The sequence below is a fragment of the Neopelma chrysocephalum genome, unplaced genomic scaffold (assembly GCF_003984885.1).
Source record: "Neopelma chrysocephalum unplaced genomic scaffold, ASM398488v2 Primary Assembly neopelma1_125, whole genome shotgun sequence".
In the NCBI taxonomy this organism is placed as follows: domain Eukaryota; kingdom Metazoa; phylum Chordata; class Aves; order Passeriformes; family Pipridae; genus Neopelma; species Neopelma chrysocephalum.
Window position 1 is genome coordinate 23,968 of NW_020897787.1, and position 23,468 is coordinate 47,435.

At 63.1% G+C, this 23,468-nt stretch overlaps 1 protein-coding gene across 5 annotated transcripts in view; it reads left to right on the forward strand.

Moving 5' to 3' along the window:
• Positions 1 to 23,468, forward strand: part of RIPOR1 (RHO family interacting cell polarization regulator 1) — a 37,670-nt gene that overhangs the window by 12,905 nt on the left and 1,297 nt on the right. The window contains exons 1-22 of one of the 5 annotated variants that reach the window (XM_027698277.1): positions 1,253 to 1,374; positions 12,299 to 12,425; positions 14,633 to 14,782; positions 15,121 to 15,199; positions 15,517 to 15,540; positions 16,020 to 16,073; positions 16,182 to 16,334; positions 16,425 to 16,488; positions 16,571 to 16,614; positions 16,817 to 16,942; positions 17,187 to 17,335; positions 17,538 to 17,667; positions 18,755 to 19,567; positions 20,102 to 20,241; positions 20,594 to 20,768; positions 20,903 to 21,038; positions 21,196 to 21,357; positions 21,494 to 21,652; positions 22,020 to 22,216; positions 22,322 to 22,405; positions 22,713 to 22,803; positions 23,041 to 23,104. In XM_027698277.1, the coding sequence (XP_027554078.1) occupies positions 1,296 to 1,374; positions 12,299 to 12,425; positions 14,633 to 14,782; positions 15,121 to 15,199; positions 15,517 to 15,540; positions 16,020 to 16,073; positions 16,182 to 16,334; positions 16,425 to 16,488; positions 16,571 to 16,614; positions 16,817 to 16,942; positions 17,187 to 17,335; positions 17,538 to 17,667; positions 18,755 to 19,567; positions 20,102 to 20,241; positions 20,594 to 20,768; positions 20,903 to 21,038; positions 21,196 to 21,357; positions 21,494 to 21,652; positions 22,020 to 22,216; positions 22,322 to 22,405; positions 22,713 to 22,803; positions 23,041 to 23,063 (3,159 nt within the window). In that variant the 5' untranslated portion in view covers positions 1,253 to 1,295 and the 3' untranslated portion in view covers positions 23,064 to 23,104. Of the gene's footprint in view, positions 1 to 183; positions 295 to 1,252; positions 1,375 to 6,704; positions 6,916 to 9,346; positions 9,438 to 12,298; positions 12,426 to 14,632; positions 14,783 to 15,120; positions 15,200 to 15,516; positions 15,541 to 16,019; positions 16,074 to 16,181; positions 16,335 to 16,424; positions 16,489 to 16,570; positions 16,615 to 16,816; positions 16,943 to 17,186; positions 17,336 to 17,537; positions 17,668 to 18,754; positions 19,568 to 20,101; positions 20,242 to 20,593; positions 20,769 to 20,902; positions 21,039 to 21,195; positions 21,358 to 21,493; positions 21,653 to 22,019; positions 22,217 to 22,321; positions 22,406 to 22,712; positions 22,804 to 23,040; positions 23,105 to 23,468 lie in introns of those variants that run through there. The other 4 variants (XM_027698278.1, XM_027698275.1, XM_027698276.1 and 1 more) reach the window with 4 other exon arrangements.

Sequence of the window (23,468 nt, forward strand, 5' to 3'; positions counted from 1 at the left end):
GAGGACTGGGCTGGGAGCTGGGACGCCCTGGTTGTCCTGAGCAACCTCAGCAGCAGTGCTCTGCTCCTCAGTGTGGCCCCAGGAGAGTGACAGTGGTGCAATGATTTCCTTGTCACTGATATTGCCCTACTCTGCTGAGCTCTGAGACCTGGCAATGGTCTAATTAGTGTTTCTGCCTCACAGGGCTGGCGGGAGCACCGTGCTGTCTCGTCCTTGCGTGGAGGATGTCTCACCGGGGCTGCAGAGGCATCAGTCCCATTTAAAACTGGGTCGACTCAACAGGATCTAGGACAGGTAGGAGAAAGATGGGCTTGGGAGAAAGGAGAGGAGCAGGGGGCATTCCCCCAACAGGCACGGTGGTGGGGAAGTGTGGCTTCCTCTTCTCTCCGCCTTCAGGGATGCTCAGAGGTGTCAAGGTTTAGGACCTGCACTGGCAGTTGTGGAAGCAGCACGGTGTGACTGTGGCATCCCTGGGGTGACAGTCTGCATTTGCACTGGGGCCACCTGTCCCATTAGCTGGGGACACTGGGAGCACTCCCCTGCTCCTTCCCAGTGGAGGTTGGAGGCTGGTGGGATGGGGAATGCGGGTCAGCGCCAATACTCTGCTCTCCTGGGGTGGACTTGCTGCTCAGCAGAGGTTTGAGCACGGCTCAGTCAGGCTCAGAAGGTGCAGGGAGGTGCTGGGTACTGGAGAGCTGGGACCAAGGATGTTTGGGTGTTCCCTCTGCCACGGACTAACTGCACAGCCTTGGCCACATCACTTCGCTGCCGGGCTGTGCAACACGCTCGGGGGCTGTCAGGGAGCGCTGAAGCTTGGGAGGCTGTGCTGGCCCTCGTGGAGGGAGAGAGGGGCTGAGGGAGGAGAGGGGGGCTCCAGCCATTGCTGCCCTGGCAGGGGGAGGCTGTGGGCACTGTGTGCGCGCAGGAGGGCAAAGAGCCCAGGGCCAAGAGAGCCGGGCTGATCCCGCACCCCTCGCGCCGGGGGAGGTGGGATCCTGCTCCGACTCTTGGTGGAGCTGGCGGACCCTCGGGGGATGCTGGTGGTCCGGGAGGGCCGGGACCCCCGCAGGGCCGTGGCGGCCGTGGCAGGGGCGGTGTTGGTGGTGTCAGTGGCGATGGTGGCGGTGGTGGCTGCGGTCTCCTCGGGGAGGGAGGCGCTCCCGGCCATGCAGCCGCCAATGGCGCTGGCTGGGCCGTGGTTTCCTGCCGAAATCACATGGCTCCCGCGTTTCCATGGAGAGAGCCGGGGTGGGCGCTGCCAAGAGCCTGCACGAACTCCCCGCTTGCTCCCGTCCATGGGAGTGGAACAAAGGGGATGCACCGAGCCAGGCCCGCTCTCGCCCCGCGCCTCGCCCCCCGCCTCTCCTGGGACATGTGAGTGCCACCCGCAGCTCCGCACCCCGCGGTCGCGGGGGGGTCGGGGGGAGCGGGGTTGGTGGCTTTTGGGCAGGGCTACACACCCTTGGGGGGGCCACGTCGCCGCAAAAGCCACCGCCCGCCCGCCCGAGCCGCCGCTGCCCCCGCCCCGGTGGGCGCCCCCGGGGCAGGGGGTGTCCGGGCACGGCGGGAGGGGGCACGGGCACACGGACACGGGGACACGGGCAGGGGGACACGGACACGGGGACACGGGCACGGGGATCCGCTCCGCCGCCCCACTGCGGGCTGGGGGGCAGCTCCGCACCCCGCGGCAGGGCCGGCGCCGTGGCCGGAGAAGGAGCCGACTGACAGCGGGATATCGGGTCCAGCACCCCCCCAGTGTCACCCAGTGCCCCCCAGACCCGGTCCGGGGTGTATCAGCTCCTCCAGCCGCTCTTTCCCTCCCGGGTTTGAGATGACGCTGGTGGTATATGAGCCGCGTCCTGCCCCGAATCCCCTGGGACTGCAGGCAGGAGTATGGGCAGGGGTACGGCGGGCGGAGGGGAAGCTGCCCGTGCCCATATAGGGCCGTGCCCGAGCGCCTGCGGGACGCCAGAGCCATGGATCCCGTGGGAGAGGCTGCACCCATCTCCCCCCACGCCGCCCCTGCGCCCAGGCGGGACCCGGGGGGGCTCCGGAGGGACCTGGGTGCACCATGTCAGCTGGGTGCTGCCTCCTCCTCCAGGGTGACGGAGGGAGGAATGCTCGGAGGAATTAATGAGACAGATCTCGCTTTGTTGCTGGCCCGATCCTCCTGTCTCCCAGCCCTTCCCAGCCTGCCAAGAAGTGCTTGGGAAGGCCTCGCACCATTAACCCTTTCCCTGCTGCACCTCCGGCCATCCCAGGGCGTGCAAACAGCCTCGGCGGGTTTTGCCCTTGCCACGTTCCCAGAGGAGACTCTCAAGGGCACTGGGAAGTCCCAGCCATCCTATAAACCCCATATTGGCCAAGGACCCGTCTCCTGGCTGGTGGCCTCACTGCGTCCCCTGGGCAGGGCTGGGACATGAGTCTGTGACGCCGCACAAAATCCGGCAGTGCAGGGCTTGTCACCAGTCTGTCACCAGCGGCGTTGTCTGCTCTCAGCATGTGGGGGTCCCCGATGCATCCCTGTGGCCCCCTGGGTGGAGAGCAGCCATGGTGGCACAGTGGTATCCCTGGCATGGTGGTGGCTGAGCCCCCATGGAGGACATGGCATGATGGGTTTGAGCGTGGGAACAGGGCCAGTGTTGAGAGGCATCAGGGTGGGCAGCTGAGAGCTGCTGGGTGCAACCAGGGGGGAACTGTTGATCTGCAGTGAGCACAGTGGTAGGGACAGGAGTACCTCTTCCCAAACCTTGCCTGAGGCTCCTGGCCTCCTGCTTTGCCCAGGAATCCACAGCCTGGGTTGCAGCAGGGTGCCTGAGGTGGGCATTGTCCACTGGGCGTGAGGAGCTGGATGGGGCATAGGGATGCCCCCCAGAGATGTCATCAGGCTGGGCTCAGCGGGTGCATTGGAGCTCCTGCCATGGCACAGACCTAAAGGGGTCTGCCCTGGCAGACCCGTGGCGTGCAGGGAGCTGGCATTTGGGATCCCCGGGGCACAGCGAAGGCGGCCCAAGCCTTGGCTTTGCGTGGGCTGAGGCCAGTGCTGGGCTGGGACGAGCTCCCCGCCGCGTGCTTTGGGGTTATTTATAGGGCTGCCATTTATATCGCTTCTATTTCTGCTGCCGTGTGGGGACCGTGTGAGGAAGCGAGGGGGGAGGGCTCGAGTCTGTCACCACCCCAATGCCCGGATGCGGGGTGCCTGGATGCGGGGTGCCCGGCCCCTCCGGCAAGGGGTGCTGCCGGCGGCACTGGTGCCAGCCTGGCTGTGGGTAGAGCCTGGCTCGGCGCGAGGGCTGGTTCCTCTCCAGCCCTCGGGGCATCTACCCTGTGGGAAAAACCTCTGCGTTGGGCTCCCGGGATTTTTTGGAGCTGACTTCTCCAGTTTGAGCAAGAAGTAAAGCCCGAGGGGTCGGCTGTAGCGCTGTGGTGGGGGTGACCACCTGCAGCTGTGGGACCAGCTGTCCCAGCCCAGGACAAGCCACTCGGTCACTTACCGTGGTTCTCCTTCAAGCCATGATGGTGGGTGTTCTTGCCAGAATTGTCACCTCCTGCCCCGCTCCCAGGTCTCCCCCATGGCCAGGAGCTCTTTGTCCCCTTTGTCGGCTGGTGCCGACACATGCTGGCACTCATCTCCCTGAAGTTTTTTGGCCAGCCATGACTTCTGCCACCCGCTGAAGCTGCCCTGTGCCCTCTCCTGTCATGTTCCCAGGCACTCAAGGGTGTCTGTGGCTGGGGAGTACTTGTCCAGAACAGCCTGAAACAGTTTCTTCATCACTTGGCCTATGGTGCTGGTGCCGTCTGTGCAGTGTGATCCTGGGGCTGGTGGCTTCTCCAGGGCTGGGCGGGCTCAGCCTCAGTGCTGCTGGTCCCAGGGCCAGCACGGAGAAGCTGAGTCCCCTAGGACTCAGTGCTAGCAGGACATGGGGTCTCTGGGAAGCTGGTCCTGTATCCCAAGGCAGGCAGGGAAGTGGGAATGTCTTCCTGGAGTGTCTGAATTTTTCCTTTGCCTGCACACAGACTGGCTGTGGCTGTACACATGTGTCCAAGCACAGCTGCTCACGGAGCGTTTTGTTTGCATGCTCAGCTGTTGTGGTTGGGGTGGGGATGCCCAGGGCAGCTCCCCAGGCCTGGCACAAGAGGAAGGCATAAAGGGACACCCCCAAAAAGGGTGCACCTGGAGCATTACACCCACATCCCTGCTGCTGCAGAGGGATGGAGGAAGCTGCCCTGGATGGCTGAGCTGAGCCAGGGTGGTGAGTATCAAGGAAAGTCCCCTGAGCTGGGGGGTCACCAGCACCCTGCGTGGCCATGGGGATGTCCCCTTCTTTGCATCCTCCCCCAATCCACCGCCAGGCCAGGGCCAGGGATTCATTTAACTCAATTACCACCCAGGCCCTGGTGCTGCTGGCGCCACTTGTGCCCTTCCTCTGCCCTCTCTTGGCAAGGTGTCCCTGGACTGCCAAGCCCTGCTGAGTGCCTTGCAGGGTGCTGCGAGGTGCCCAGAGGGAATGGCTGATGTCACATGCCCTCCTCTGCCACCTTTGGAATGCCTGACCCCACCTCCTGCCCGCTCCTGCTGGTCTCACCAGGGGTGATGCCCGGGATGGTGCCATGCCAGGCAGCTCACCCGCGTGTCAGCTCCCACAGGGATCCCCCGGCAGTGCGGGCAGGGCTGCGGAGAGGCCGAGCAGCGAGCGGCACAGCCCGGCTGTCACCCCTCTGTGAGGGAAGCCTGGATGTCCCCTGGCTCTGCGTGGCACCGGGGGAACGCCTCTCCCGCGCGGCTCGGGCGGCTTTAGCGTGGCTTTCTCATTAACCTTTAATGAGAACAAACAAGCTGGCATGGGCCGTGGCCGCGGGCGCGCTGCCTGGCCGTGTGCCGGGCACTGGCTCCGCGCGGCTGCCAGCGCGGCGCAGGCTTTGCGGAGGGATGGCCAGGGCCGGGGCGGTGCCGGCAGTGATGCCATTCCCTGGGGAGAAGCGGCACGGGGTGAAAAGCCGCGTGGTAGCCCCCTGCCCACAGACGGGACTGTGCCCCTCCCTCAATGGGGAGAGCCGGGGGGATGCATCCTGTCCGTGCGAGGCAGGAGATGTGGTCTTGAAGGTTCTTGAAGGCTGGGGTGGAGATGGGCTTTGCGGCGTGCTGGGCTGCTGGCTCCCTCCGTGCCCGTGGCACTGGCACAGAGGCTGCAGGCAGGTGGGCAGTCTGGGATGGTTTTTCCTTGGATGCTGCTCAGAGCCAGCCCAGCCTCACCAGCTCTTCTCCCAGCTGCTCTCTTGGTGGGGCTGGTGCTGTGTACCCACCTAGGCACCAGGACCTGAGGGTGCCCTGGGTCACAGCGCTCTTTGGTGACACTGCTGCAAGTCCCAGCTCTCCAAGCCTGGCTGTGGCTGGCTCCAGACCACGGTGGGGCAGCCAAGCCACCCTACGAGAAAGCCCCAGATGTTTCTTGTTGCCTGCAGGACCTGAAGGGAGGGGACCAGCTCTGGGCTGGGGAAGCAGCCCCACAACAGTCTGACCCTCTAGGGAAGGGGTTAACTGTCTGGGAGGACCCCATCTCTTCAAGCACCCCCCAAGACTCCAGTGCTTTTCCTCCTGAACCTGGCCTGACCTCGCTCTAAAATCAGCAGCAAACAGGAAAGGAGCCTGGGAGGAGGTGTTTCTTCCTGCCCCAGTGACGTGGTGATGGCAGCTGGTCCCAGCCTGGCTGGAGCTGGCTGCTTCAGCCTCTGTCAGAGCTGGAAGGGGGTGCCAGGCCTGGGTGTCCCAGGACCAGGACCTGTATAGGGACCTCCAGCACTGGAGTGGGGTGACAACTGTGCCACAGAGTCCCCTGGTTGTTTAGGGCATCCCTGTGCCCTAAACAGGGAGTTGTGAGGCTGGGAGGTGCTTCTGGCATTGGCATGGAGGGCAGGTGGGTCTGCCACACTGCCCCGTGGGACCTGGATCCCCATGGGGGAGCAGGACATCCTTCTTTCCCACATGAGAACGGCACCTAGCATCTTTGGAGAGCCCTGCGAGGAAGCCCTGGCTGAAGCCAGCCTCTCCAAAGCTTTGGAGAGTCAGAGGATAAAAAGTGGGGACTTATGAGCAAGGAAACCCTTTTCCCAGTGGCTGTGGGGCGTCGCACATTGCCCACAGGCACGCCACGGGAATGGTGGGAATGTGGGAAGCCTGCAGCAAAGCCACGGCGATTTTATATACCTATATATAAATATATTTGCATATGTTTATATATATATTTGAAACCAAGCAATGCAGAAGCAGGCAGCAGTGGTGAGCATCGGCTGCCCACGGCTTTGTGCCTGCCCGCAGTGGAGCCGGCAGGGATGGGGGCGAGGGGCTGTGCATCCCCCCCATCCTGGGGGCTGGAGCAGCTCAGGGGCAGTGGTGTGCTGAGCAGGGCGGTGCGTCCTCCCTGTCTCATTGCCAACCCTGGGTGCCAGAGGGAAGGGGGTCTCGAAGGGAAGAGACCCGGAGAGGGGCTGTGGGGGGAGTTTGCACTGCAGTGCCCCGCAGTGTGTTCCCCTCCCTTCCACCCGTGCCTCAGTTTCCCGAGGGTGGGGGGGAAGGATGGGGACTGAGCTGTGCTGTGCTCCGGGAGTAGCCGGTGCTGGTGGGGCCCCTTCCCTCCAAGGGGGTCAGGAATCCTCCCGTGTCCTCCCATCCTCCGTCCTCCGTCCCCCTTGAGTCACGCCGGGGCTGCTGCGGCGCTGGGCAGTGATGTCAGCCCTCGGGCAGGGGAAGCGTGGGAGGAGACTGCTGCCCGGGGGGAGCCCTCCGGCCACGGCCCCCACACTCTGACAGACAGACAGGCGGACGGATGGCATGAGAGAGCAACAGCCACCCTGGACGGTGACCCCAGCCCGAGGGGGATGTGCTGCGGCAGCGCGCCATGAATGGCAAACGGAAAGGTACTGAGCACCGGCAGCCCCGGGGCTCCCCAGCAAACGGCGTTAATTGGGGGACGCCCCGCTCTTTGAGGTTCCCGGGTGACGTGGCTGGGCTCCTGCGGGTTTTTTTGGGGCGAGGGGTTCCCTCGGGAGGAGAGCTCTCCCTGAGCAGGGCACCAAGGACACAGGCACCCGCCACCTGCAAGGGACACGGTTGTCACTGTGGTTTGCAGTGGCGGGATGTCAGATCAGGGTGTCAATGCACGATAGGACCCACTGGCTGCCCAGCAGTGCTGGTGCCCCCACTGAGATCCAGGCTCTGTGTCTCAAGGCAGGAGGAGGTGCCACAGCTGCCTGCTGCTCTGGGGTGATGCACCCCTGATGCCACGGCAGCCCCCGATGCCACAGTGGTGCGGCTTTCCTCGGCAAACTGGTTTTCTCCCCCTTGTACCCTCACATCTAATGAGGGCAAACAGAGCCTGGCTCTATGTCGAACATCCCTGGCACGGTGGTCCTAGGGGAACTGGGCAGAACAGAGGGTCTTGGGACTACTCTTGTGCACTCAGACCAAGTTGTCCGGGCAGGATTTGTGCGGGAAGCTACTGATACCCAACAGAGCACCCTGGAGATGTGCAGGTCAGGGGTAAGGTCATGGGACCTCTGCAAGGTTATGCCAATCCCAGAAGGATCCTTCTGGAGGATCCCAGTACCTCTGAGAGGGATCACAGCCCACTCAGGAGCGGGGTCTGGTGCCCCTGGCCAGGCTGCAGTCCCATCTCACAGGGCATGGGAGTGAGCAGTGTCCGTGTGGATCCTGGCTGGGTGCTCGGTCTGTGCCTTTGGTGGTGGGGCACCGTGGTGGTCCTGGGCTGGTTTTCAGGAGCCATGTTGGGCTTGAGCTCTGACAGGCCCTGAGGAAACCCCTGTCCCAATGGTGGCCACTTCCCTGGGTCACAGTTTGGGGCTCGCATCCCCCTCTGGCTGGAAACAGGGAGGCCATGGGATGGGTGCTGGGGTGGGAGGCTGTGAGCCCCCCCCGAGGGACTGGCTGTGAGTGTCTGCCTGTGCCGTGCCCTGCCCTTCCGCGGGGATACTCCACGGGGTAAATAAGCACTTCCTCCAATTCTTCCCATTCGCAGCTCCTTCCCTTTCCTGCTGCCCTCCCACTTGGCCCAAGGAGCCAGCGGCCTCCCACGGCCACAGGAGCGGATATCACCACTGTGCCCCTACTGCCACAAGGCCAAGAGCACCCAGCGCCCATCCAACCAAACCAGCACCCCTTGCTCCAGTGGGGGCTGTGGGGCTGTGGCCTTACGAACGGGAATTTCTCTCCCGGCTGAGTCACAGGGAGCCGGGATCCATTCACTGACTCATCTGACTCCCAAAACCCCCCAGTGCCCCTCCTCTCCCAGCACGAGAGGGAGCTGGGGGGTGTCCTGCCTTCCTGGAGGAGAGGCAGAGCATGGAGGAGGTCAGGGAAGAGGCGGCTCCCAGGCTCCCTGTGACCAAGGCGGGATGGTGTCGGTCCCCGGATGCTCCCATCCTCTGTGGCAGGGAGGCATGAGGAGTGATGGGAGGGAAGAGCTGCTCCAGCCCACGCTGGGAGCCGGCCAAGGGCCGTCCCGGGGCCGGAAGGGGCCGGCGGGGGCCGGGGTACGTGCCGGGGTTAGGACAGCGGGGCCACAGCTGTGCAAACACGGATGCAGCGGCTGCTCCGAAGGGAGCTGTGCCAGCGGGCGGAGTTCACAGGCTCCCGAGGTCACCCCCGCCGTGCGCCCGAGTTTCACCCAAGGGTGCTGGGGCAGGGGCCGGCAGGACCCCCCGCTTGCCTCAGACACCGCGGGCAGGATGGATGGTCCTGTGGCCACCGTGGCCTCCCCACTGCAGGGGGACACTGGTGTCCCGCTGTGCCCCGCAGTGCCATCGGTGTGGGGACCACAGCCCAGCCCCTCCTGGGGAAGCCCCTTGGCCCCCAGGGGCACGTGTATCGGTGCTCTGTGGGTGCTGCTGGCTGGTCGTGGGTGCCCCCCCCCGAGGTCAGGGGTGCTGGAGGGTGCTGGTTTGGCCACCCTGGGCATTGGTGGCCATCAGTGAGTAACATCCCTGGAGATGCTGATCAGAGCACCCCCAGCTCCCAGGGCTGCAGGCTGGGGATTCAGGGGGGAGCCAGTTTGGGGCGTCTCCGACCAGGGCAGTGTTGATAAACCCGCCGGAGCGACCTGAGGCTGGTGTCTGAGTGTCGGAAACAGAAACCAGCTGGGACCAACCCAGCCGGTCGGACTGCCCCCTCCACCGCTCAGACCAGCATTCTTGGGATCCCAATCATCTCCAGAGCACCGGGCGTCGAGAGAGGAGCTGGCGGCCGGGCTGGAGAGCCCCGGGGTGGGCTCCAGCACCCCACGCTGTGCCGCCTGTCCAGCTGCTCGCTGCCCTTTTGGCCTCTGCCCATGGGCAGTGCTGGCTGAAGACGGACAGACGGACAGATTCCCAGGATTGTGTTTCCTACGCCGGGGGAGCTGGAGGCAGTCTGTGGCACAGAAAAGGTGAAAACCTTGGTTGGGAGGCAGGTTTGTTAGCACCAAAGCCCTAATTAAGGGCAGGGGGCAGTGGGGCTTGCTGGGACTGAACCTTTGGGGCAGGACCTCTGCGTCTGCTTCTCAGGAAAAGGAGGGATGTGCTTGGGGCAGGGACATGGCAGGGACACGTGTGTCAGTGCTCTGTTGGTGACAGCCTCCTGGTAAGGCTGGTGCGGGGCTCACCAGCCTGGGTGAAATGCGGTGGCCCTTCCAAGGGTGCCCTGGGCTCTGCTCCCTGCGGGGGCTGCCTGTGCTGCTGGTACCAGGTACCTCTTATCTCGGTAATGTCAGGAATGCACTGTGCTGGGTTTTTTCCTCCTCTGTGAGCCAAGCCCAATCGTGCCAGGAGCAGAGACCCCACACCCTGCCTGCCCTGCCGCACGCAGGCAGCGCTGCCCTTTGGCACCCGGCTGGCTGCCCGCTGGCGCCAGGCTCAGCAGGGGCATGGTGTCCCCCTCCTCAGAGAGGATTTGGGGTCCTGTCCCAGGATCCGTGTTGCAGGGTGCCAGGGGTGGGGATGCAGGGTGCCATGGTGTGTTGTGGTGGGTGTTTGGGGGAGAGCTGGGTCCCAGAGCTGGAGCACAGGGATGTGGTCCTGTCAGCAGCCACCGCTCATGGCACTGCTCCCTGTGCCAGTGCAGGAGCCTTTGGTGCTTTGGAGCGTGACCCAGCACGGCACAAGAGGCTGCTGGAGTCTCTGAGGTGCTGGGGCAAGTGGCTGGGGATTGCTCTGACTCTGCTGGGGAGTTGTGCTGCGGCATCAGTCCCCTGCAGCACCCCCGGCATCCTTCACTCCCACAACACCCCCAGTGTCCTTCTTTCCCTGTGACATCCCCAGCATCCTTCTGCCTTGTGACACCTCCAGGGTGCTCCTTCCTTTGCAATGCCCCCAGCATCCTCCTCCCCTGTGATGCTCTCAGGGTGGGCTTCTGCCTGAGAAAACCTCTTTAGAGCTCCCCCTGAGCCCCTAGATGGCAGCATGGGCTGGAGAAGGATGGGCTGGCAGGACCATGCGTGCCCAAAGGAGCTGTGACCCACCCCACACATGGAGAGCCTCATCCTAGGGGTGGTGGGTGCTGTCCCTATGGATGAGCTGCTGTAGTGCCCAGCTGGGGAGCAAGCACGGGAGCCACAGGCCTGGCTCACTCGGTGGGGAGCAGATTAAAGAGCCCTGCAGAGGGTAATCTGCCCAGGCCTGCAGGTCAGCCGGGCTGCCAGGGATTACAGCTCCTTCTAATGAGCTTAATTGGGACAGTGTTGTCCTGGAAAATGGAGGGACCGGCACCCAGATAGCACCGAGGCCGTGGGACCCGCCGAGCAGCTCCAAGGTCCTGGGCTGGGACCCGAGTGCCAAGGGGGAAGCAGATGGACCTGCTGCCTCCCAGCTCCACTGGGATAGAGGTGAGCGGCGGTGGCTGTCTTTGACTCCGAACGGCTCCAGCTCATCCCAAGTGCTGCAAATCCCTGGCCCCAGCCTGGCGTGTGGGGTGGCGAGGGGCACAGTGCTGGGGGGATGCCCACTGGTGGTTGAGTGGGTGTGAGCCACGTAGGGCCAGGTTGGGCCAGGGTCCTGGGTTTGTTGTGCTGGGGGAAGGAGTGGGGATGGTGGTGGAAGCCCCGGCAGAGCCTGTGTCCCTGTGGTGTCCACTGGCTGTCAGCCATGCTGGAGGCAGGAGTGAGCCCCTTGGGATATGGGGAGGTGGCTCTGGCCTAGTTTGCCAGGCAGGGAAGCTGTGCATCCCTAGGGTCCTGCCTGGCCTTTCCTGGCAGGGTGTGTGACTGCTGGATGCTGTATGGGCTCATCCCCAGCAGCTCCTGGCTCCCCGACCCACAGCTCAGCTCGGGGTTGTCAGGGACAGGGGCACTGAGCTGCCATCAGCAGCAGGGGCATCCAATGAAGTGGAGCATCCCACATCCTGCTCCTCTGTGGCTGCCCTGTGGGCTGGGCTCCTCCCTGTGCCCAGCTGGCACTGCTGGGGGTGGCCGGGAACCCCAGACTCCCCTGCCCTTGCCTTGTGCTTTGGGCTGCCCTCCGTGAGCTCCAGCCAGGGCTGCAGGGATGCTCCTGCCCCAAGACTGAGAAATCTCCATCATCCTGATTGGCATCCACTGCACGGGCTGTGGTGGGGACAGGCAGGTACCAGCACCAGTTTCGGGTCTCCTGGCACTGTCACTGCAGGAGTGCAGCAGCTGTGGGGCTGGACACATGCTGCCTGCACGGACTTTCCAGGGTCTGGCAGGGAATGGCTCAACCTTTTCTTCCCCAACACAGAGCTCCTGGCAAAGCCGGGAACTTTCCAAAGTGCTTTGTTGTCCTTGGGTTTCCCTCCTGGTTGCTGGAGCGAGCGGAAGCGAGTGAGGAGACAGTGAAGGGCTGGGCGTCTGGGTCCAGCCCCGCGCCCTTCCTGCCCCTGCAGCAGGGTGGCACGGGTGATGGCAGGATGTGGGGTTCAGGAGGAGGTGTCTGGACTGGGACACAGCTTAGGGTTTGCCATGGTCATGTCTGGGAAGGGCCATGGCAGGCACTGGGCATCAGCCCCCTCCTGCGGCTCCCATGGGGTCAAGCTCGGACACATCCATCCGTCTGTCCCCACTGAGTGCTCACAGTGTCCAGGGCCCTGCTTCACCCAGGGCAGGCCACCAGCAGCATCCCCGGGGGCAGAATGGGCCCCGTGTCCCGGTGCCACCAGGAGTGTTCTTGGATGAGAGGCTGGGAAGGCTCGCAGCCCATGGTCCATGGGTGCCACTCTCAGTCCCAGCGGCACCTCTGTCTGTGCATGTGTGTCCCCACCCGGCTGCTGGTGACCCTGCTGTGTCATTGTCCCCAGGGAGGCCCTCCAGGTCACACTCAACGATGTCACTGTCTGTGCGCCCGCAGCGCCGAGTCCTCGTCACCAAGATCAATAGGAGCCAGTCCTTTGCCGGAGTGAACTCATCGGCCGACCGGCCCTTCAGGTAGGAGATGGCTGCTCATCCTGGGGACAGGGACAGGCTTGGGCGTTGTGGTGGGACCTGCTGCACATCCCGAGGCTCCTTCCCATCTGGCTGTCCCATCATCTCCCTCAGGGACCTTTGTGGTAGCCAGGGGACGTTGCACAGGGGTCTGCAAGGGAGCACTGAGGCCACGTGGGAGACAGAACCCATCACCCCAACCCTCCGCTGTGCTGTACCCCAGGCAGGGTGAGGACCCTGCAGCCACCGGAGCATGGAGGGGACAAGGTGTAGCTCACCTCCTTCTTCAGCCCACTCTTAAGAGCTTCCCTGTGACCATCTCCTTATGTTTAATGGGTGCGGTGGAGCTGGGGTGGCTTCAAAGTGTCTTGATGGCCTTGACATCCTGAGACGTCCAGTTTCGGGGTTGTGAGTGCTGGTGTGAATCAGGGTTTCCTCGAGGTCACCTCAAACCTGTCACTGAAGGTTTTACTGGCCTCCTGTCAACTGTGGTGCGAGGAGCAGCCATTCCCTACTCATCCTCTCCGTCCACTGGCGATGTTATGGTCCCATCATCCCCTTCCTCCTCCTCTCTGCTGAGCCTCCTGTCAGTGATAACCACCCCACATACTGCTTGTCCCCACCCCCTCCCTCCCCACCATCCATAGCTCCCACATACCCTCTCACAGGTGGTTCTCAGGAATGCCACAGGTTGGGTTGTGGGACTAAAGCAATTTAGTGCTTTTAATCCCTTTTCTTAGTGCTCACCCAAGCTTCTAACTTTCCAGTGCACCCACCAGTGCTAGGGGAAGATGTCTCTCAGCCAAATGGCCAAGTAAAGCAGTGCCAAGCTGCCTGACCACTCTGGGGGCATCTTCTCTGGGTGGGCACAAGCCCAGGAAAAGCCTCCCTGTGCCCAGAAATCCTCCAGACCTGGAGGATCCTCAGCTCTTGTCCCCAGGTCCTGTCCTCTGGACCAAGTAACACTTTGTGGGTCACCAGCTCGTTGATCTGGGGGTGTAGAGGGGGTTGCTTAGGGACAGGGAAAAAGAAGGAGTTTTAGATGCCTGCAGCCAAGTGGCTGGTGGGCAGATGCTTGTGGGAGATGCCTCCAGGGACTCTGGAGACGGGAATGAGGAGGAATGGTGGAAATTAGGCGCTTACCCATCGCTCCAGCTTGGGAGGAGGCCAAGACATTCATTTCCCCCACGGGATGATTCGGGGAAGTGTTTTGGTCACTTCTGCGAAGAGCGGCACAGGATGGGAGGTACAGCCTAAGGCTGGGAACTGAGGAGGCCCTGGTGTCTCCTGGGCACTGGTGGCGTGATGATGCTTTGGAAGGAGGAAGGGAAGAGCCGGTCTGAGCAAGGCGTTGCTGGCTGGGCTGGGGAGTGACTCCATTGCACAAGGCAGGAAGGGAGGTGTTCGGGTCCCGGGCCCTGGGTCGGCTGGGGGAGGCAGCTCCATCCAGCAGGTTTGGTGACATCTGGAGAGGCACAGCATCAGTGAGGATGTCCTTGTCCCACGCGGCTGCGCTGGGTGATGGGGTGACAGGGCTGCTGGTCCCCAGGGTTATCCCGTGCTGCCACCCATTGGGATCTCTGCCTGATCTTGGGAGCAGGTGACAGGCTGTCAAGCCAAAGGTGGCATGTGTCACCCTGCCACAGTGCCCAGAGACCATTTCTAAGCCCCTGGCAACCTGGGGTGCTGGGGATGGAGCAGAGCATGGCCCCTTCAGAGGGGCACCAGGGCTGCAGATGTCCCCACAGGCACTCCAGGAACACAGCTTGGCTCCAGCTGGTGCCATCTCTGTTTGCCTTTGCTCCCTCTGACCAGCACCTGGGACCTCCCCACCTTCACAGAGGTTGTACCACAGCCAGACCCTTGGACCCCACTGGGATGGAGTTACCTCCCTGCTCCTCTCCAGCTCCACCTTTGCGGGTTTCTCCTTGTCTTTCCCATGGTTTTGGAGCAGCCAGATGCATTGCAGGGGGTTGCAGGCATGTGGTGCAGGCAGTGCTGCCCAACTTTGTGGCTCTGTGTCTTCCAGCCCCCACTGGTCAGTTAGACTGACTGCTGGGGAGTCCTGGGAGAGGCAAGGGGACCTGGCCTCCATCCCAGAGCTCCTCCTTGTCTTGAGACAGGGTGCCCAGCAGGCTGAGGCATCCAGGAGGACCTTGGTGCTGTGTGCTGACCGCAGCCATCCTGGCTTTGCCTGCCTCTCTCCCCAGGAACCTCTCGCCCTTCACCCCCACCGTTTCCCGCAAGACTGGCTCCAGGGTCAGTAGGATGTTCTCAATGTCCCACAAATCCCCACCACCCAAGGTGCCTCAGCCCAACCGCCTGGACGAGGTGTATGAAGCTCTCAAGAAAGGCCTGACGTAAGTGCTGGGGCTCCCTGTGGCCGGGTGGGGGGAGGCAGGGAGCCCCTGAGGGGCACAGGGACAGCTTGTGATATGGGTTGGGGTTGGCAGCTCTCTGCTCTCACCAGGCAGGGACATGCCAGGTCTCCTGGGCACGGTTCCCTGGGGTCCCGGAGCTGTGTGGGGTCCTGCATCCCACCACAGCCCATGAGAGACATGAATGGGTTCCCACGCCTGGGTGCTGGAACAGGGAGTGGGGATGCAGTGCCAGGTGTGCAGGGTTGGTGTGGGCTGTGGGTGGCAGGAGCCGTGGGCACGGCATCCCGGCCTGACCCCCACGGTGTGTTTTCCCTCAGAGCCTACCTTGAGGTGCACCAGCTGGAACTGGAGAAGCTCAGCACCCAGATCCGTGAGTCCAAGAGGAATTCACGCCTGGTGAGTGCTGCTTGGGAAGAGCCTTACAGGGAGCAGTGCCTTGGGCAGACAGCCAGGGTTGTGGCACAGCTGGGGCAGCTCGTGGTCCATCTGTGTCCTGGGGCAGAGCCTGTTTCTGTGGGGATGTGGGGGGCCAGCCCAGGCTCTGGTGTTGGGCTTCACAGGTCTCCTGTCCCTTTGTCATGCACTCTCCAGCCCCGGCTGGGTGCTGCATGTCCCACTGCCATGCTATGGGTGGTGGGTGCAATGTGCTGGGTCTCCTTGGGTGGACAGAGCGGGCTTTGTGCTGCATCTTATCCCTCTCCTCTCTCCTCCAGGGCTTTCTCTACGATCTGGATAAGGTAAGCGGGATCAGTGCCCCATCCCCCTCGTATCTCCCTTCCAAGTGCCTGGGATGTTCTACTGCCAGCCCTGCTCCGCTAGCACTGCCCTGCTGCCTGTCCCCTGGGATTGGGATGGGGGAGGGATTGGGGCTCTCCAGGCAGGGTGGCTCTGGGCAGGGGATGAAGCAGAGATGTGCTTGTAACCTGCTTCTTGCAAATGAAAGCTGTTGTTAGCAAGTGCTGGGCCCAGGTTGTCTCTAAGGCTGGGCAAAAAAGCATCCTGGAGCCTGGCTTGGCTGCTGGAGGACCCTCAAGGGCAGGAAAGCCTGGAGGAGGCTGCAGCACGCGGGTGCTCCCTGGTGGCTGCCACCCTGCAGCTCCCAGGCAGGGCTGGTGTCCAGGACGTGTCCCAGCCACAGCGTGGGGGACTCAGAGGGCACATCCCGACCCGCAGAGCGGTTCTGCTGCCGCTCACACCATCTCCTCTGCTTTTCCAGCAAGTGAAGTCCATCGAGCGCTTCCTGCGTCGCCTGGAGTTTCATGCCAGCAAGGTGAGAGCTGGGGACTGGGGTCACCTTGAGGTAACCTTGGTGCCACACCAGGATGCCCGTGCTGTCCCCAGCCCTGCCCCTCACCACAGCTCGGGCCTGTCCTTGCAGATAGATGAGCTGTATGAGGCTTATTGCATCCAGCGGCGGCTCCGGGATGGAGCCCACAACATGGTCAAGGCTTACAGCACGGGCTCGCCGGGCAGCCGGGAGGCGCGGGAGAGCCTGGCCGAGGCCAGCAAGGGCTACAAGGAGTACACAGAGGTGAGGCAGCTGGCAGGGGTGGGCTGGCAGGGTGCTGGGTTCCATGAGCGTCTGCTGATGGGTCTTGTCCATCCGTCTGTGTGTTCCCAGAACATGTGTCTATTGGAGAATGATCTGGAGAGCCAGCTGGGCGAGTTCCATGTCCGGATGAAAGGTACCACGTCCCGCTCCATCCCTATCCCGCTGCCTGCCTGGCTGCCTGCTGCCTGCTGACGCCCCTCTGCCTTCTCTTGCAGGACTGGCAGGCTTTGCCCGGCTTTGTGCTGGTGACCAGTATGAGGTTGGTGGGACCATAGGGGTTGGGTTCTGCTCTTCTCCTGCCCTGTGGTCCTTGGGCTGTCTCGGGGGTGTAGGTGGGCGCTGGCGTGGAGGGCATGTTGCAGGGTGGTGGTGGGTGGCATGGATCCTTGGCCATGCCTGGGGACACACAGAGAGCACCCTGGTGTCCTGTCTCCCCCGTACCCACACCTCTGCATCCCCAGATCTTCATGAAGTACGGACGGCAGCGGTGGAAGCTGCGGGGGCGCATCGAGGTGAACAGCAAGCAGGTGTGGGACAGCGAGGAAATGGTTTTCTTACCCCTCATCACCGAGTTCCTCTCCATCAAGGTACAGTGCAGAAGAGGGCAGGGATGGTGTGGGCCAGCTACCCCCCTGTATCAGAGTCATTTAGGTTGGAAAAGACCACTATGATCATTTAGTCCAACCCCACCCTTAAGCCACATCCCAAGTGCCACATCCACACATTTTTGGAACATTTTCAGGGATGGTGATTCCACTACTTTCCTGAGCCTCCCTCCAGCACCTCTCTCACTGGCCCGTGGCTTCATCTCCTCCTCTCCTCCTTCTCCAGGTGACAGAGCTAAAGAGCCTGGCCAACCATGTGGTGGTGGGCAACGTGTCCTGCGAGACCAAGGACCTCTTTGCGGCTCTGCCCCAGGTAGTGGCTGTGGATATCAATGACCTGGGCACCCTCAAACTCAGCCTGGAGGTGACCTGGAAGTGAGTACCTCAGCAGGCATTGCTGGTGGCACATGGCAGTGCTGGTATGGCATGGCAAGAGGTGACCTGCCCAGGCTCTCTCCCATCCCAAAACTGGGCTGTAATTATGGAAAACCAGAGCTGGAATGGAGGGGGTCCTGGTGTCCTGAGACTTCCCCCCCAAGCTGGCACACATCCCTCACCTCCCTGCTGTCCTCCCCAGCCCCTTCGACAAGGATGACCAGCCCTCAGCAGCCAGCACCGTCAACAAGGCGCCCACAGTGAACAAGAGGTTCTCCACCTACAACCAGAGTCCGCCTGACACGCCGTCCCTTCGGGAACAGGCGTTCTATGTAAGTGTGCACCAGGCAGGGCTGCTCAGGAGAGGTGGGCGCTGGTGGGGTCCGCACGGGGATGTGCCCACGCTGCATCTCAGAGGGTGGCACAGCTCAGGACAGGGGTGGGCAGCTCCTCTCCAGCCATCCGGCCACGACTCCCCGGTACCGGTGCCTGCTCCTCCCTCCCGCGTTCACAGCTCCTCTTCTCTCTGCCCAAGAGCCCGGAGCGGGCGGCCGACAAGCGCGGTTGGTCCTTGCTGGACATCTTTCGGGAGACACTCTTCGAGAAGCTCTCTCAGAGCTGCTCCTGCGGCGATGTCTCCTCGGCCGAGCTCGGGAGATGGCCGCAGCAGGGCCGCGTAAGTGCGGGGCTGGAGCAGGCCGGTAGCTTAGCCCAGCAGTGTGGCCATCCCGCAGTAGCCGTAGCCGCTCCTTGTCTCCTGCTCACCATCCCTCACTGATGCCCAAAGGCCTGATCCTGCCAGGCTGGGGTCTGGCCGGTCCTGCAGAGCTAGTCCCCGAGCTAGGGGAGCCTGGGTTCACCCCTGTGCAAGAACCGGGCACTAGTGAGTAGAAAGCTTCTCTGTGTCCCCGTGCTGGTGGCATTGGTGTGCTGTGCCGTGGCATTGGCATGGTGCTGGTGACAGTGCTGGTGTGATGGTGTCATGGTGCTGGTTTGACTCTAACGTGGTGTTGACGTGGCACCGGTTCAGTGATGCTGAACCACGACGTTGGTGTGATGGCTGGTGCCGTCCCCGTGACCTGATGCTGGACCTGTCTCAGTCCTTGCAGCCATGGTGGGTGGTGTCCTTGGCTCTAGGTGTTGCATCCCACTGTGCTGGGGAGCAGCTGGCACTCCAGGGCTCCAGGGGCTGGGCATGGGGAGGCGGACTGCCTGCTGGCACGGGGTGAGATCCAGGGCTGGAATAGGCAGCCATGGTCTGCTGGGACCTCGCTGCCCATCCTGCTGTGCCAGCAGAGCTTTGGCAGCCTCAGTGCCCTCCAGCTCAGCTGCACCCTGCCCCTGGTTGACAGGAAGACAGCCAGAGGAGCGGGGGCAGCAGGAGGAGGGTCTTGGCTGACACCGCTCTCCCTTCTGCAGAACATGCTGCGGCGCCAGGAGGAGCTGGAGAACGGCACAGCCTGGTCCATCTCCTCCGAGTCCTCGGACGACTCCTCCAGCCCCCAGCTGTCCGGCAGCGCCCGCCACGCCGCCCACAAGCCCATCATGCAGCCCGAGGTGCAGGCCTCCGCCCCGGCCATCGAGATCTCCTTCTCCCAGCAACCAGACGAGGCCGAGACTGGCCTGGGGACCAGTGGCAGCAGCGTCTCCCCTTCCGGGAGCCAGCCAGAGGAGTCGGGCAGCCGTAAGAAGGATACAGTGGCCAACGGGCACGTGCCCTACTCCCGGACTCTGAGCCACATCAGCGAGGCCAGCGTGGACGCCACGATGGAGGCCAAGGCTGTGGAGAGCCCCTGGGAGCCCATGCCCAGCCCAGAGGACACAGGGACGGGCGAGCAAGATGCAGACTCTCTCCCCGGCGCCGCGGTGGCAGCGGCTGTGGCAGGGCAAGACAGGGACGCTGAGGCCAAGCCCAGAGCCTCTGCGGCATGGACCACCTCCTGCGAGGTGGAGGCTGGCAGAGCCGAGCCAGTGCAGAGCCAGGCGCCAGCACAGGGTGGCTGTGACACCGAGGTCCCTGCAGCGCTGGCACAAGCCTCTGTGGAGGAGAGGCCCGTCCCCACCCCACCGCTGCCTGCCAGTGCCCCCAAGGTGCCACGGGGGAAGGTGGTGGATTCAGGGCTGGAGGAGGCAATCAGCCTTCTGGGCTCAGCCCTGGAGGACTATCGGGGGCAGTTCCCAGAGCTGCAGCCCCTTGAACGGGAGCTCAAGCGTCTGGAGGAGATGCTGCTGGTGAGGAGCTCTCAGTGGTGTCCAGGGGCGATGGGGACAGGGCATTTGTGGCTGGCAATGTGTCTGGGGGCAATGGGGACAGGACCATCCCTGCTGGCAGTGCCCAGGGTTTATGGGGACAGGACCATCCCTGCTGGCAGTGCCCAGGGTTTATGGGGACAGGGCTATCCCTTCCAGCAGTGTCTAGAGACAAGGGGGATGGGTCCATCCGAGCTGACAGTGCCGGTGGACAAGGACAGAGCCATCCCTGCTGGCAGTGCCCAGGGATGATGGGGATGGGGGTCACCCCAACTGGCAGCCCCTAGGGATGATGGGAATGGTGATCATCTCTGGTGGCAGTGCTTAGAGATGATGGGGGTAGAGTCACCCCAGTTGGAAGTCTCCAGGGATGATGGGGACAGGGTTCACCCCTGATGGCAATGCCCAGGGATGATGGAGATGGGGCCATCCCTGATGGCATAGCTGGGAATATGTGTGGCAGGGCTGTCTTGGATGGTGAACCAGGATTCAACCCCACCATGCCTTCCTCCACAGCAGAAGCAGGGTGTCTTCCTCAGCCGGGCCTCCAGCATCAGCCTGACAGTGGAGCACGCGCTGGAGAGCTTCAGCTTCCTCAACACCTCTGACATGGAGGATTCAGAGGGCTCTGAGGAGGAGCCTCTCCAAGACGAGAGGTGCACAGTGGGGCTCATGGGATGGAGCATGGGGCAGGAGGCGGCCCTGTGGCAGTTAGGATGGGGGATGGCCACCTCTACCAGGGTGCCCAAGCACATTTAGACTGGCCCATCACAGCTCAGAGAAGGGCCAGGCCAAGAAACAGCAGTATCTGGTCCTTCTGGTGGCACAGTGTCACCCTGCGTCCCTCCATGGGGGTGGGCTGGAGGCAGCCCGTGTGCCTCTGGGACCTGCTCCTTTGCCCAGCTGTGATGCTATAGATCCTACAGAAACTCTGCCCCGTGGGTGGGGAAGGGCCAGATCCAGGTTTCCTGTGTTGATCCAGTGCCTTGATCTCTCCCTGGCTTGCAGGAAGGCTGGCAGACCCCTGCGCAGCACCCGGGCCCCCAGTGCCGGCGAGGTGGGGGCAGATGACACTGGAATGTGCAGCGGCTCTGAGGCCAGCACCGACCCCATGAGCACCGGCAACGAGTTCCTGGATAAGGCTCTGGTGCTTCACCTCAACAACTGCAACTGCCTGCTGCTGGTGAGGACCAGGGATGGGGTGCAGCAGCCGGAGACACCCTGGGGTGGGCTGTAGGTCCCCCCTCAGGGGGGAAGCACTGTGGTGTGGGCAGTGAGCTCTGTCCCTGAGGTCTCTGGTTTGGCTGTGCCTTGCAGAAGCTGGGCACCTTCGGTCCCCTGCGGTGCCAGGAGATGTACGCCCTGGACAGGCTGCTGCGGGAGTCACAGGTGCTGGAGATCGTGTGCCAGCTGACGGAGGAGCGCGCGGGAGCAGCCAGCTCGGCCGCCGACGGTGAGGACACGCGGCCGAGGGGACCCTCCGTGCCACCCTGGAGGCTGTGTGAAGCCTGCTGTCCCCTCGTGGGCATGGCTGGGCAGCAAAGGGGAGTGCAGGAGTCACCTGCCTGCTGCCATGGCCTCTGGAGGTTTGACAACCCCTGTCCCTGCAGTGGTGCAGTTCTCCACGCGGAAGGAGGGCGTGCTGCCTCTCTGGGACCTTTGTGTGGAGGTGCCCAACGTCTACACCTGCTCCGTGGAGCGGTTCCTGCAGGTGCTCAGTGCTCAGTATGCAGCAGCCATCAGCGAGCAGCACCCTGGTTTGGCTGATGCTGGTGAGTGGGTGCCAAGGGTATGCTGGGAGTTGGCAGCCTCGCTCGGTGACCATGAGTGGGGGTATGTGGGGGCCAAGAGCCCCTCAGAGGGGTGACCACAGCTGCTGCACACCCTGATCCTGGCTCTTTCCCACAGTGTGTGTGAAACTGGTGGAGGACGTGCTGAATCGGCGGCTGCCCCGGCGACCTGGCAGTGCCCAGAGCGAGCAGGTCACCATCTTCCAGTACTGGAGCCACTTTGAGTCGCTCGGCGCCCTGGTGCTTGACACCTACATGATGGAGCTGGCAGAGGAAGGTGGGTGCCCTCCCATCCTCCTTAGGCCCTGGGATGAGGTGTCAGAGCATGACCATAGTCATTGATCACCCTGCAGCACTGCCATCACTGCCCTGGGGCATCACCCAGAGGCTCAGCCATCCTCGGGCTGGGCAAGTCAGTCTGATACAGAGCACAGAGCACAGCCCGCTCCCATGCTGCCTTCCCATGTCCTTGCCGTAGGTCCCCAGCATCTTGGGGCACAATTCCACGTATGAGCACCTTGTGTGGGGCCACCTCTGCCCGGCATGGATGCAGGGTGCCCAGGGATGGGTTCCCTGCGGTGATGGGTGCAGGGGCAGTGCCACGTGGCTCCCCACACCTTGGCTGAGCCTTTGGCTTCCTGCAGCACTGCTGGCACAGAACCTCAACTCGGACGACCAGGACGTGGTGCTGCGTGCCCTGAAGCGTGTGCCCGAGGCCCGCCTGAAGAAGGAGGGACTGAAGGCGCTGAGCCTGCTCCTCGTGGAGGGCAACAGCAAGGTGGTGAGCGCCGTGTCAGCCCAGCTCCGCAGCCTGGCAGAAAACCCCCGCTTCCGCCAACGGGTACGTGCTGGGCAAACCAGGGATGAGATGGGCCGGGGCCACAGCCCCTGGGGGGCTGCCCCCAGCTCTGCTGCAGGTGGTGGCACTGACTCCCGTCTCCCCCAGGCCCTCGTGTGCTTCCTGGAGCAGCTGGAGGATGAGGAGGTGCAGACGCGCGTGGCGGGGTGTGCGGCACTGGGCTGCCTGAAGGTGAGAGGGGTGGGGGAAGGAGGCAGCAGAGCTGCATGTTCCAAAGGAAGAGGAAATGCCTGTGGCCGGTGACTCCGGACACACCTGCACAGCCTCCTGCTCCCGGGGGAGAGGAGCTGGGGGTGCCCCAAATGTGCTGGAGCAGCAGGCAGGGGCAGGGCAGGAAAGGAAGTGGGGAGAAAAGGGACAGGATGTGCGGCTTCCTTGCACTGTGGGGCTGCAGTGCCCTGTGCTGCCTTCCCCTCTGGGCTGTGTCTTTGCTCCCACCCCGCTAGCCACACTCAGCCCCTTGTCCCTTCTTCTGCAGGCCAAGGAGAGTATTGAGCAGCTGGTTTACCTGTGCCAAACCGACAAAGAACCCGTGCGGGAGGCAGCCAAGCAGAGCCTGATGCTGTGTGGTGAGTGTCTCGCTATTTCTCTGCTCCCTCTCCACCCACAGCATCCCAAGAGGCATCTCCTGGTGCCAGCAGTGCCCACGGACGACCGGGCTCCGGGGCTGGTCCCTGCCTACCCCACACACTCTGGCTCATCGTGCCCCAAGCTCTGCCGGGCAAGAGCAAGCTGGCAGCGGGCAGCGAGGGCCAGGCATCCTGTGGCCACAGCACTAAGCCTGGTTGTTATTTATTATTTGCTAGATGGCCCTGAGAGAACCATCTGAGTGGGTTTCTAGGCCTCCAGATCGCGGCAGCTGCTGCACAGGTTGGGACACGTGAGCCATCCTCGTCCCCCTTGTCCCCGCTCCTGCCGCTTTGCTCACGAATGTCTCCGTCTTAGAGCCTGTCAGCCATGTCACGTTTCGGAGTCTGTGTGTCTTGGTTGTTGATAGTGCCCATCCCTGTGGCACCCCGGCACATGTAGACGCCTTGTGTCCTATGTCCCAGCAGATTGTCCATGTCACCACCTCTTGCTGGGGATGGCCGCTGTGGGCAGATTTGCGTGTGAGGGTGCCGGGCAAAGAGCTCAGAGTGAGCCTGTAGCATGGGTGTGTGCATCCCTGTGTGTGCTCGGGGGTCCTGGGGGAGCCCTCGGGACCCCTGTGCCAGTGCATGCAGATGTGCACAGC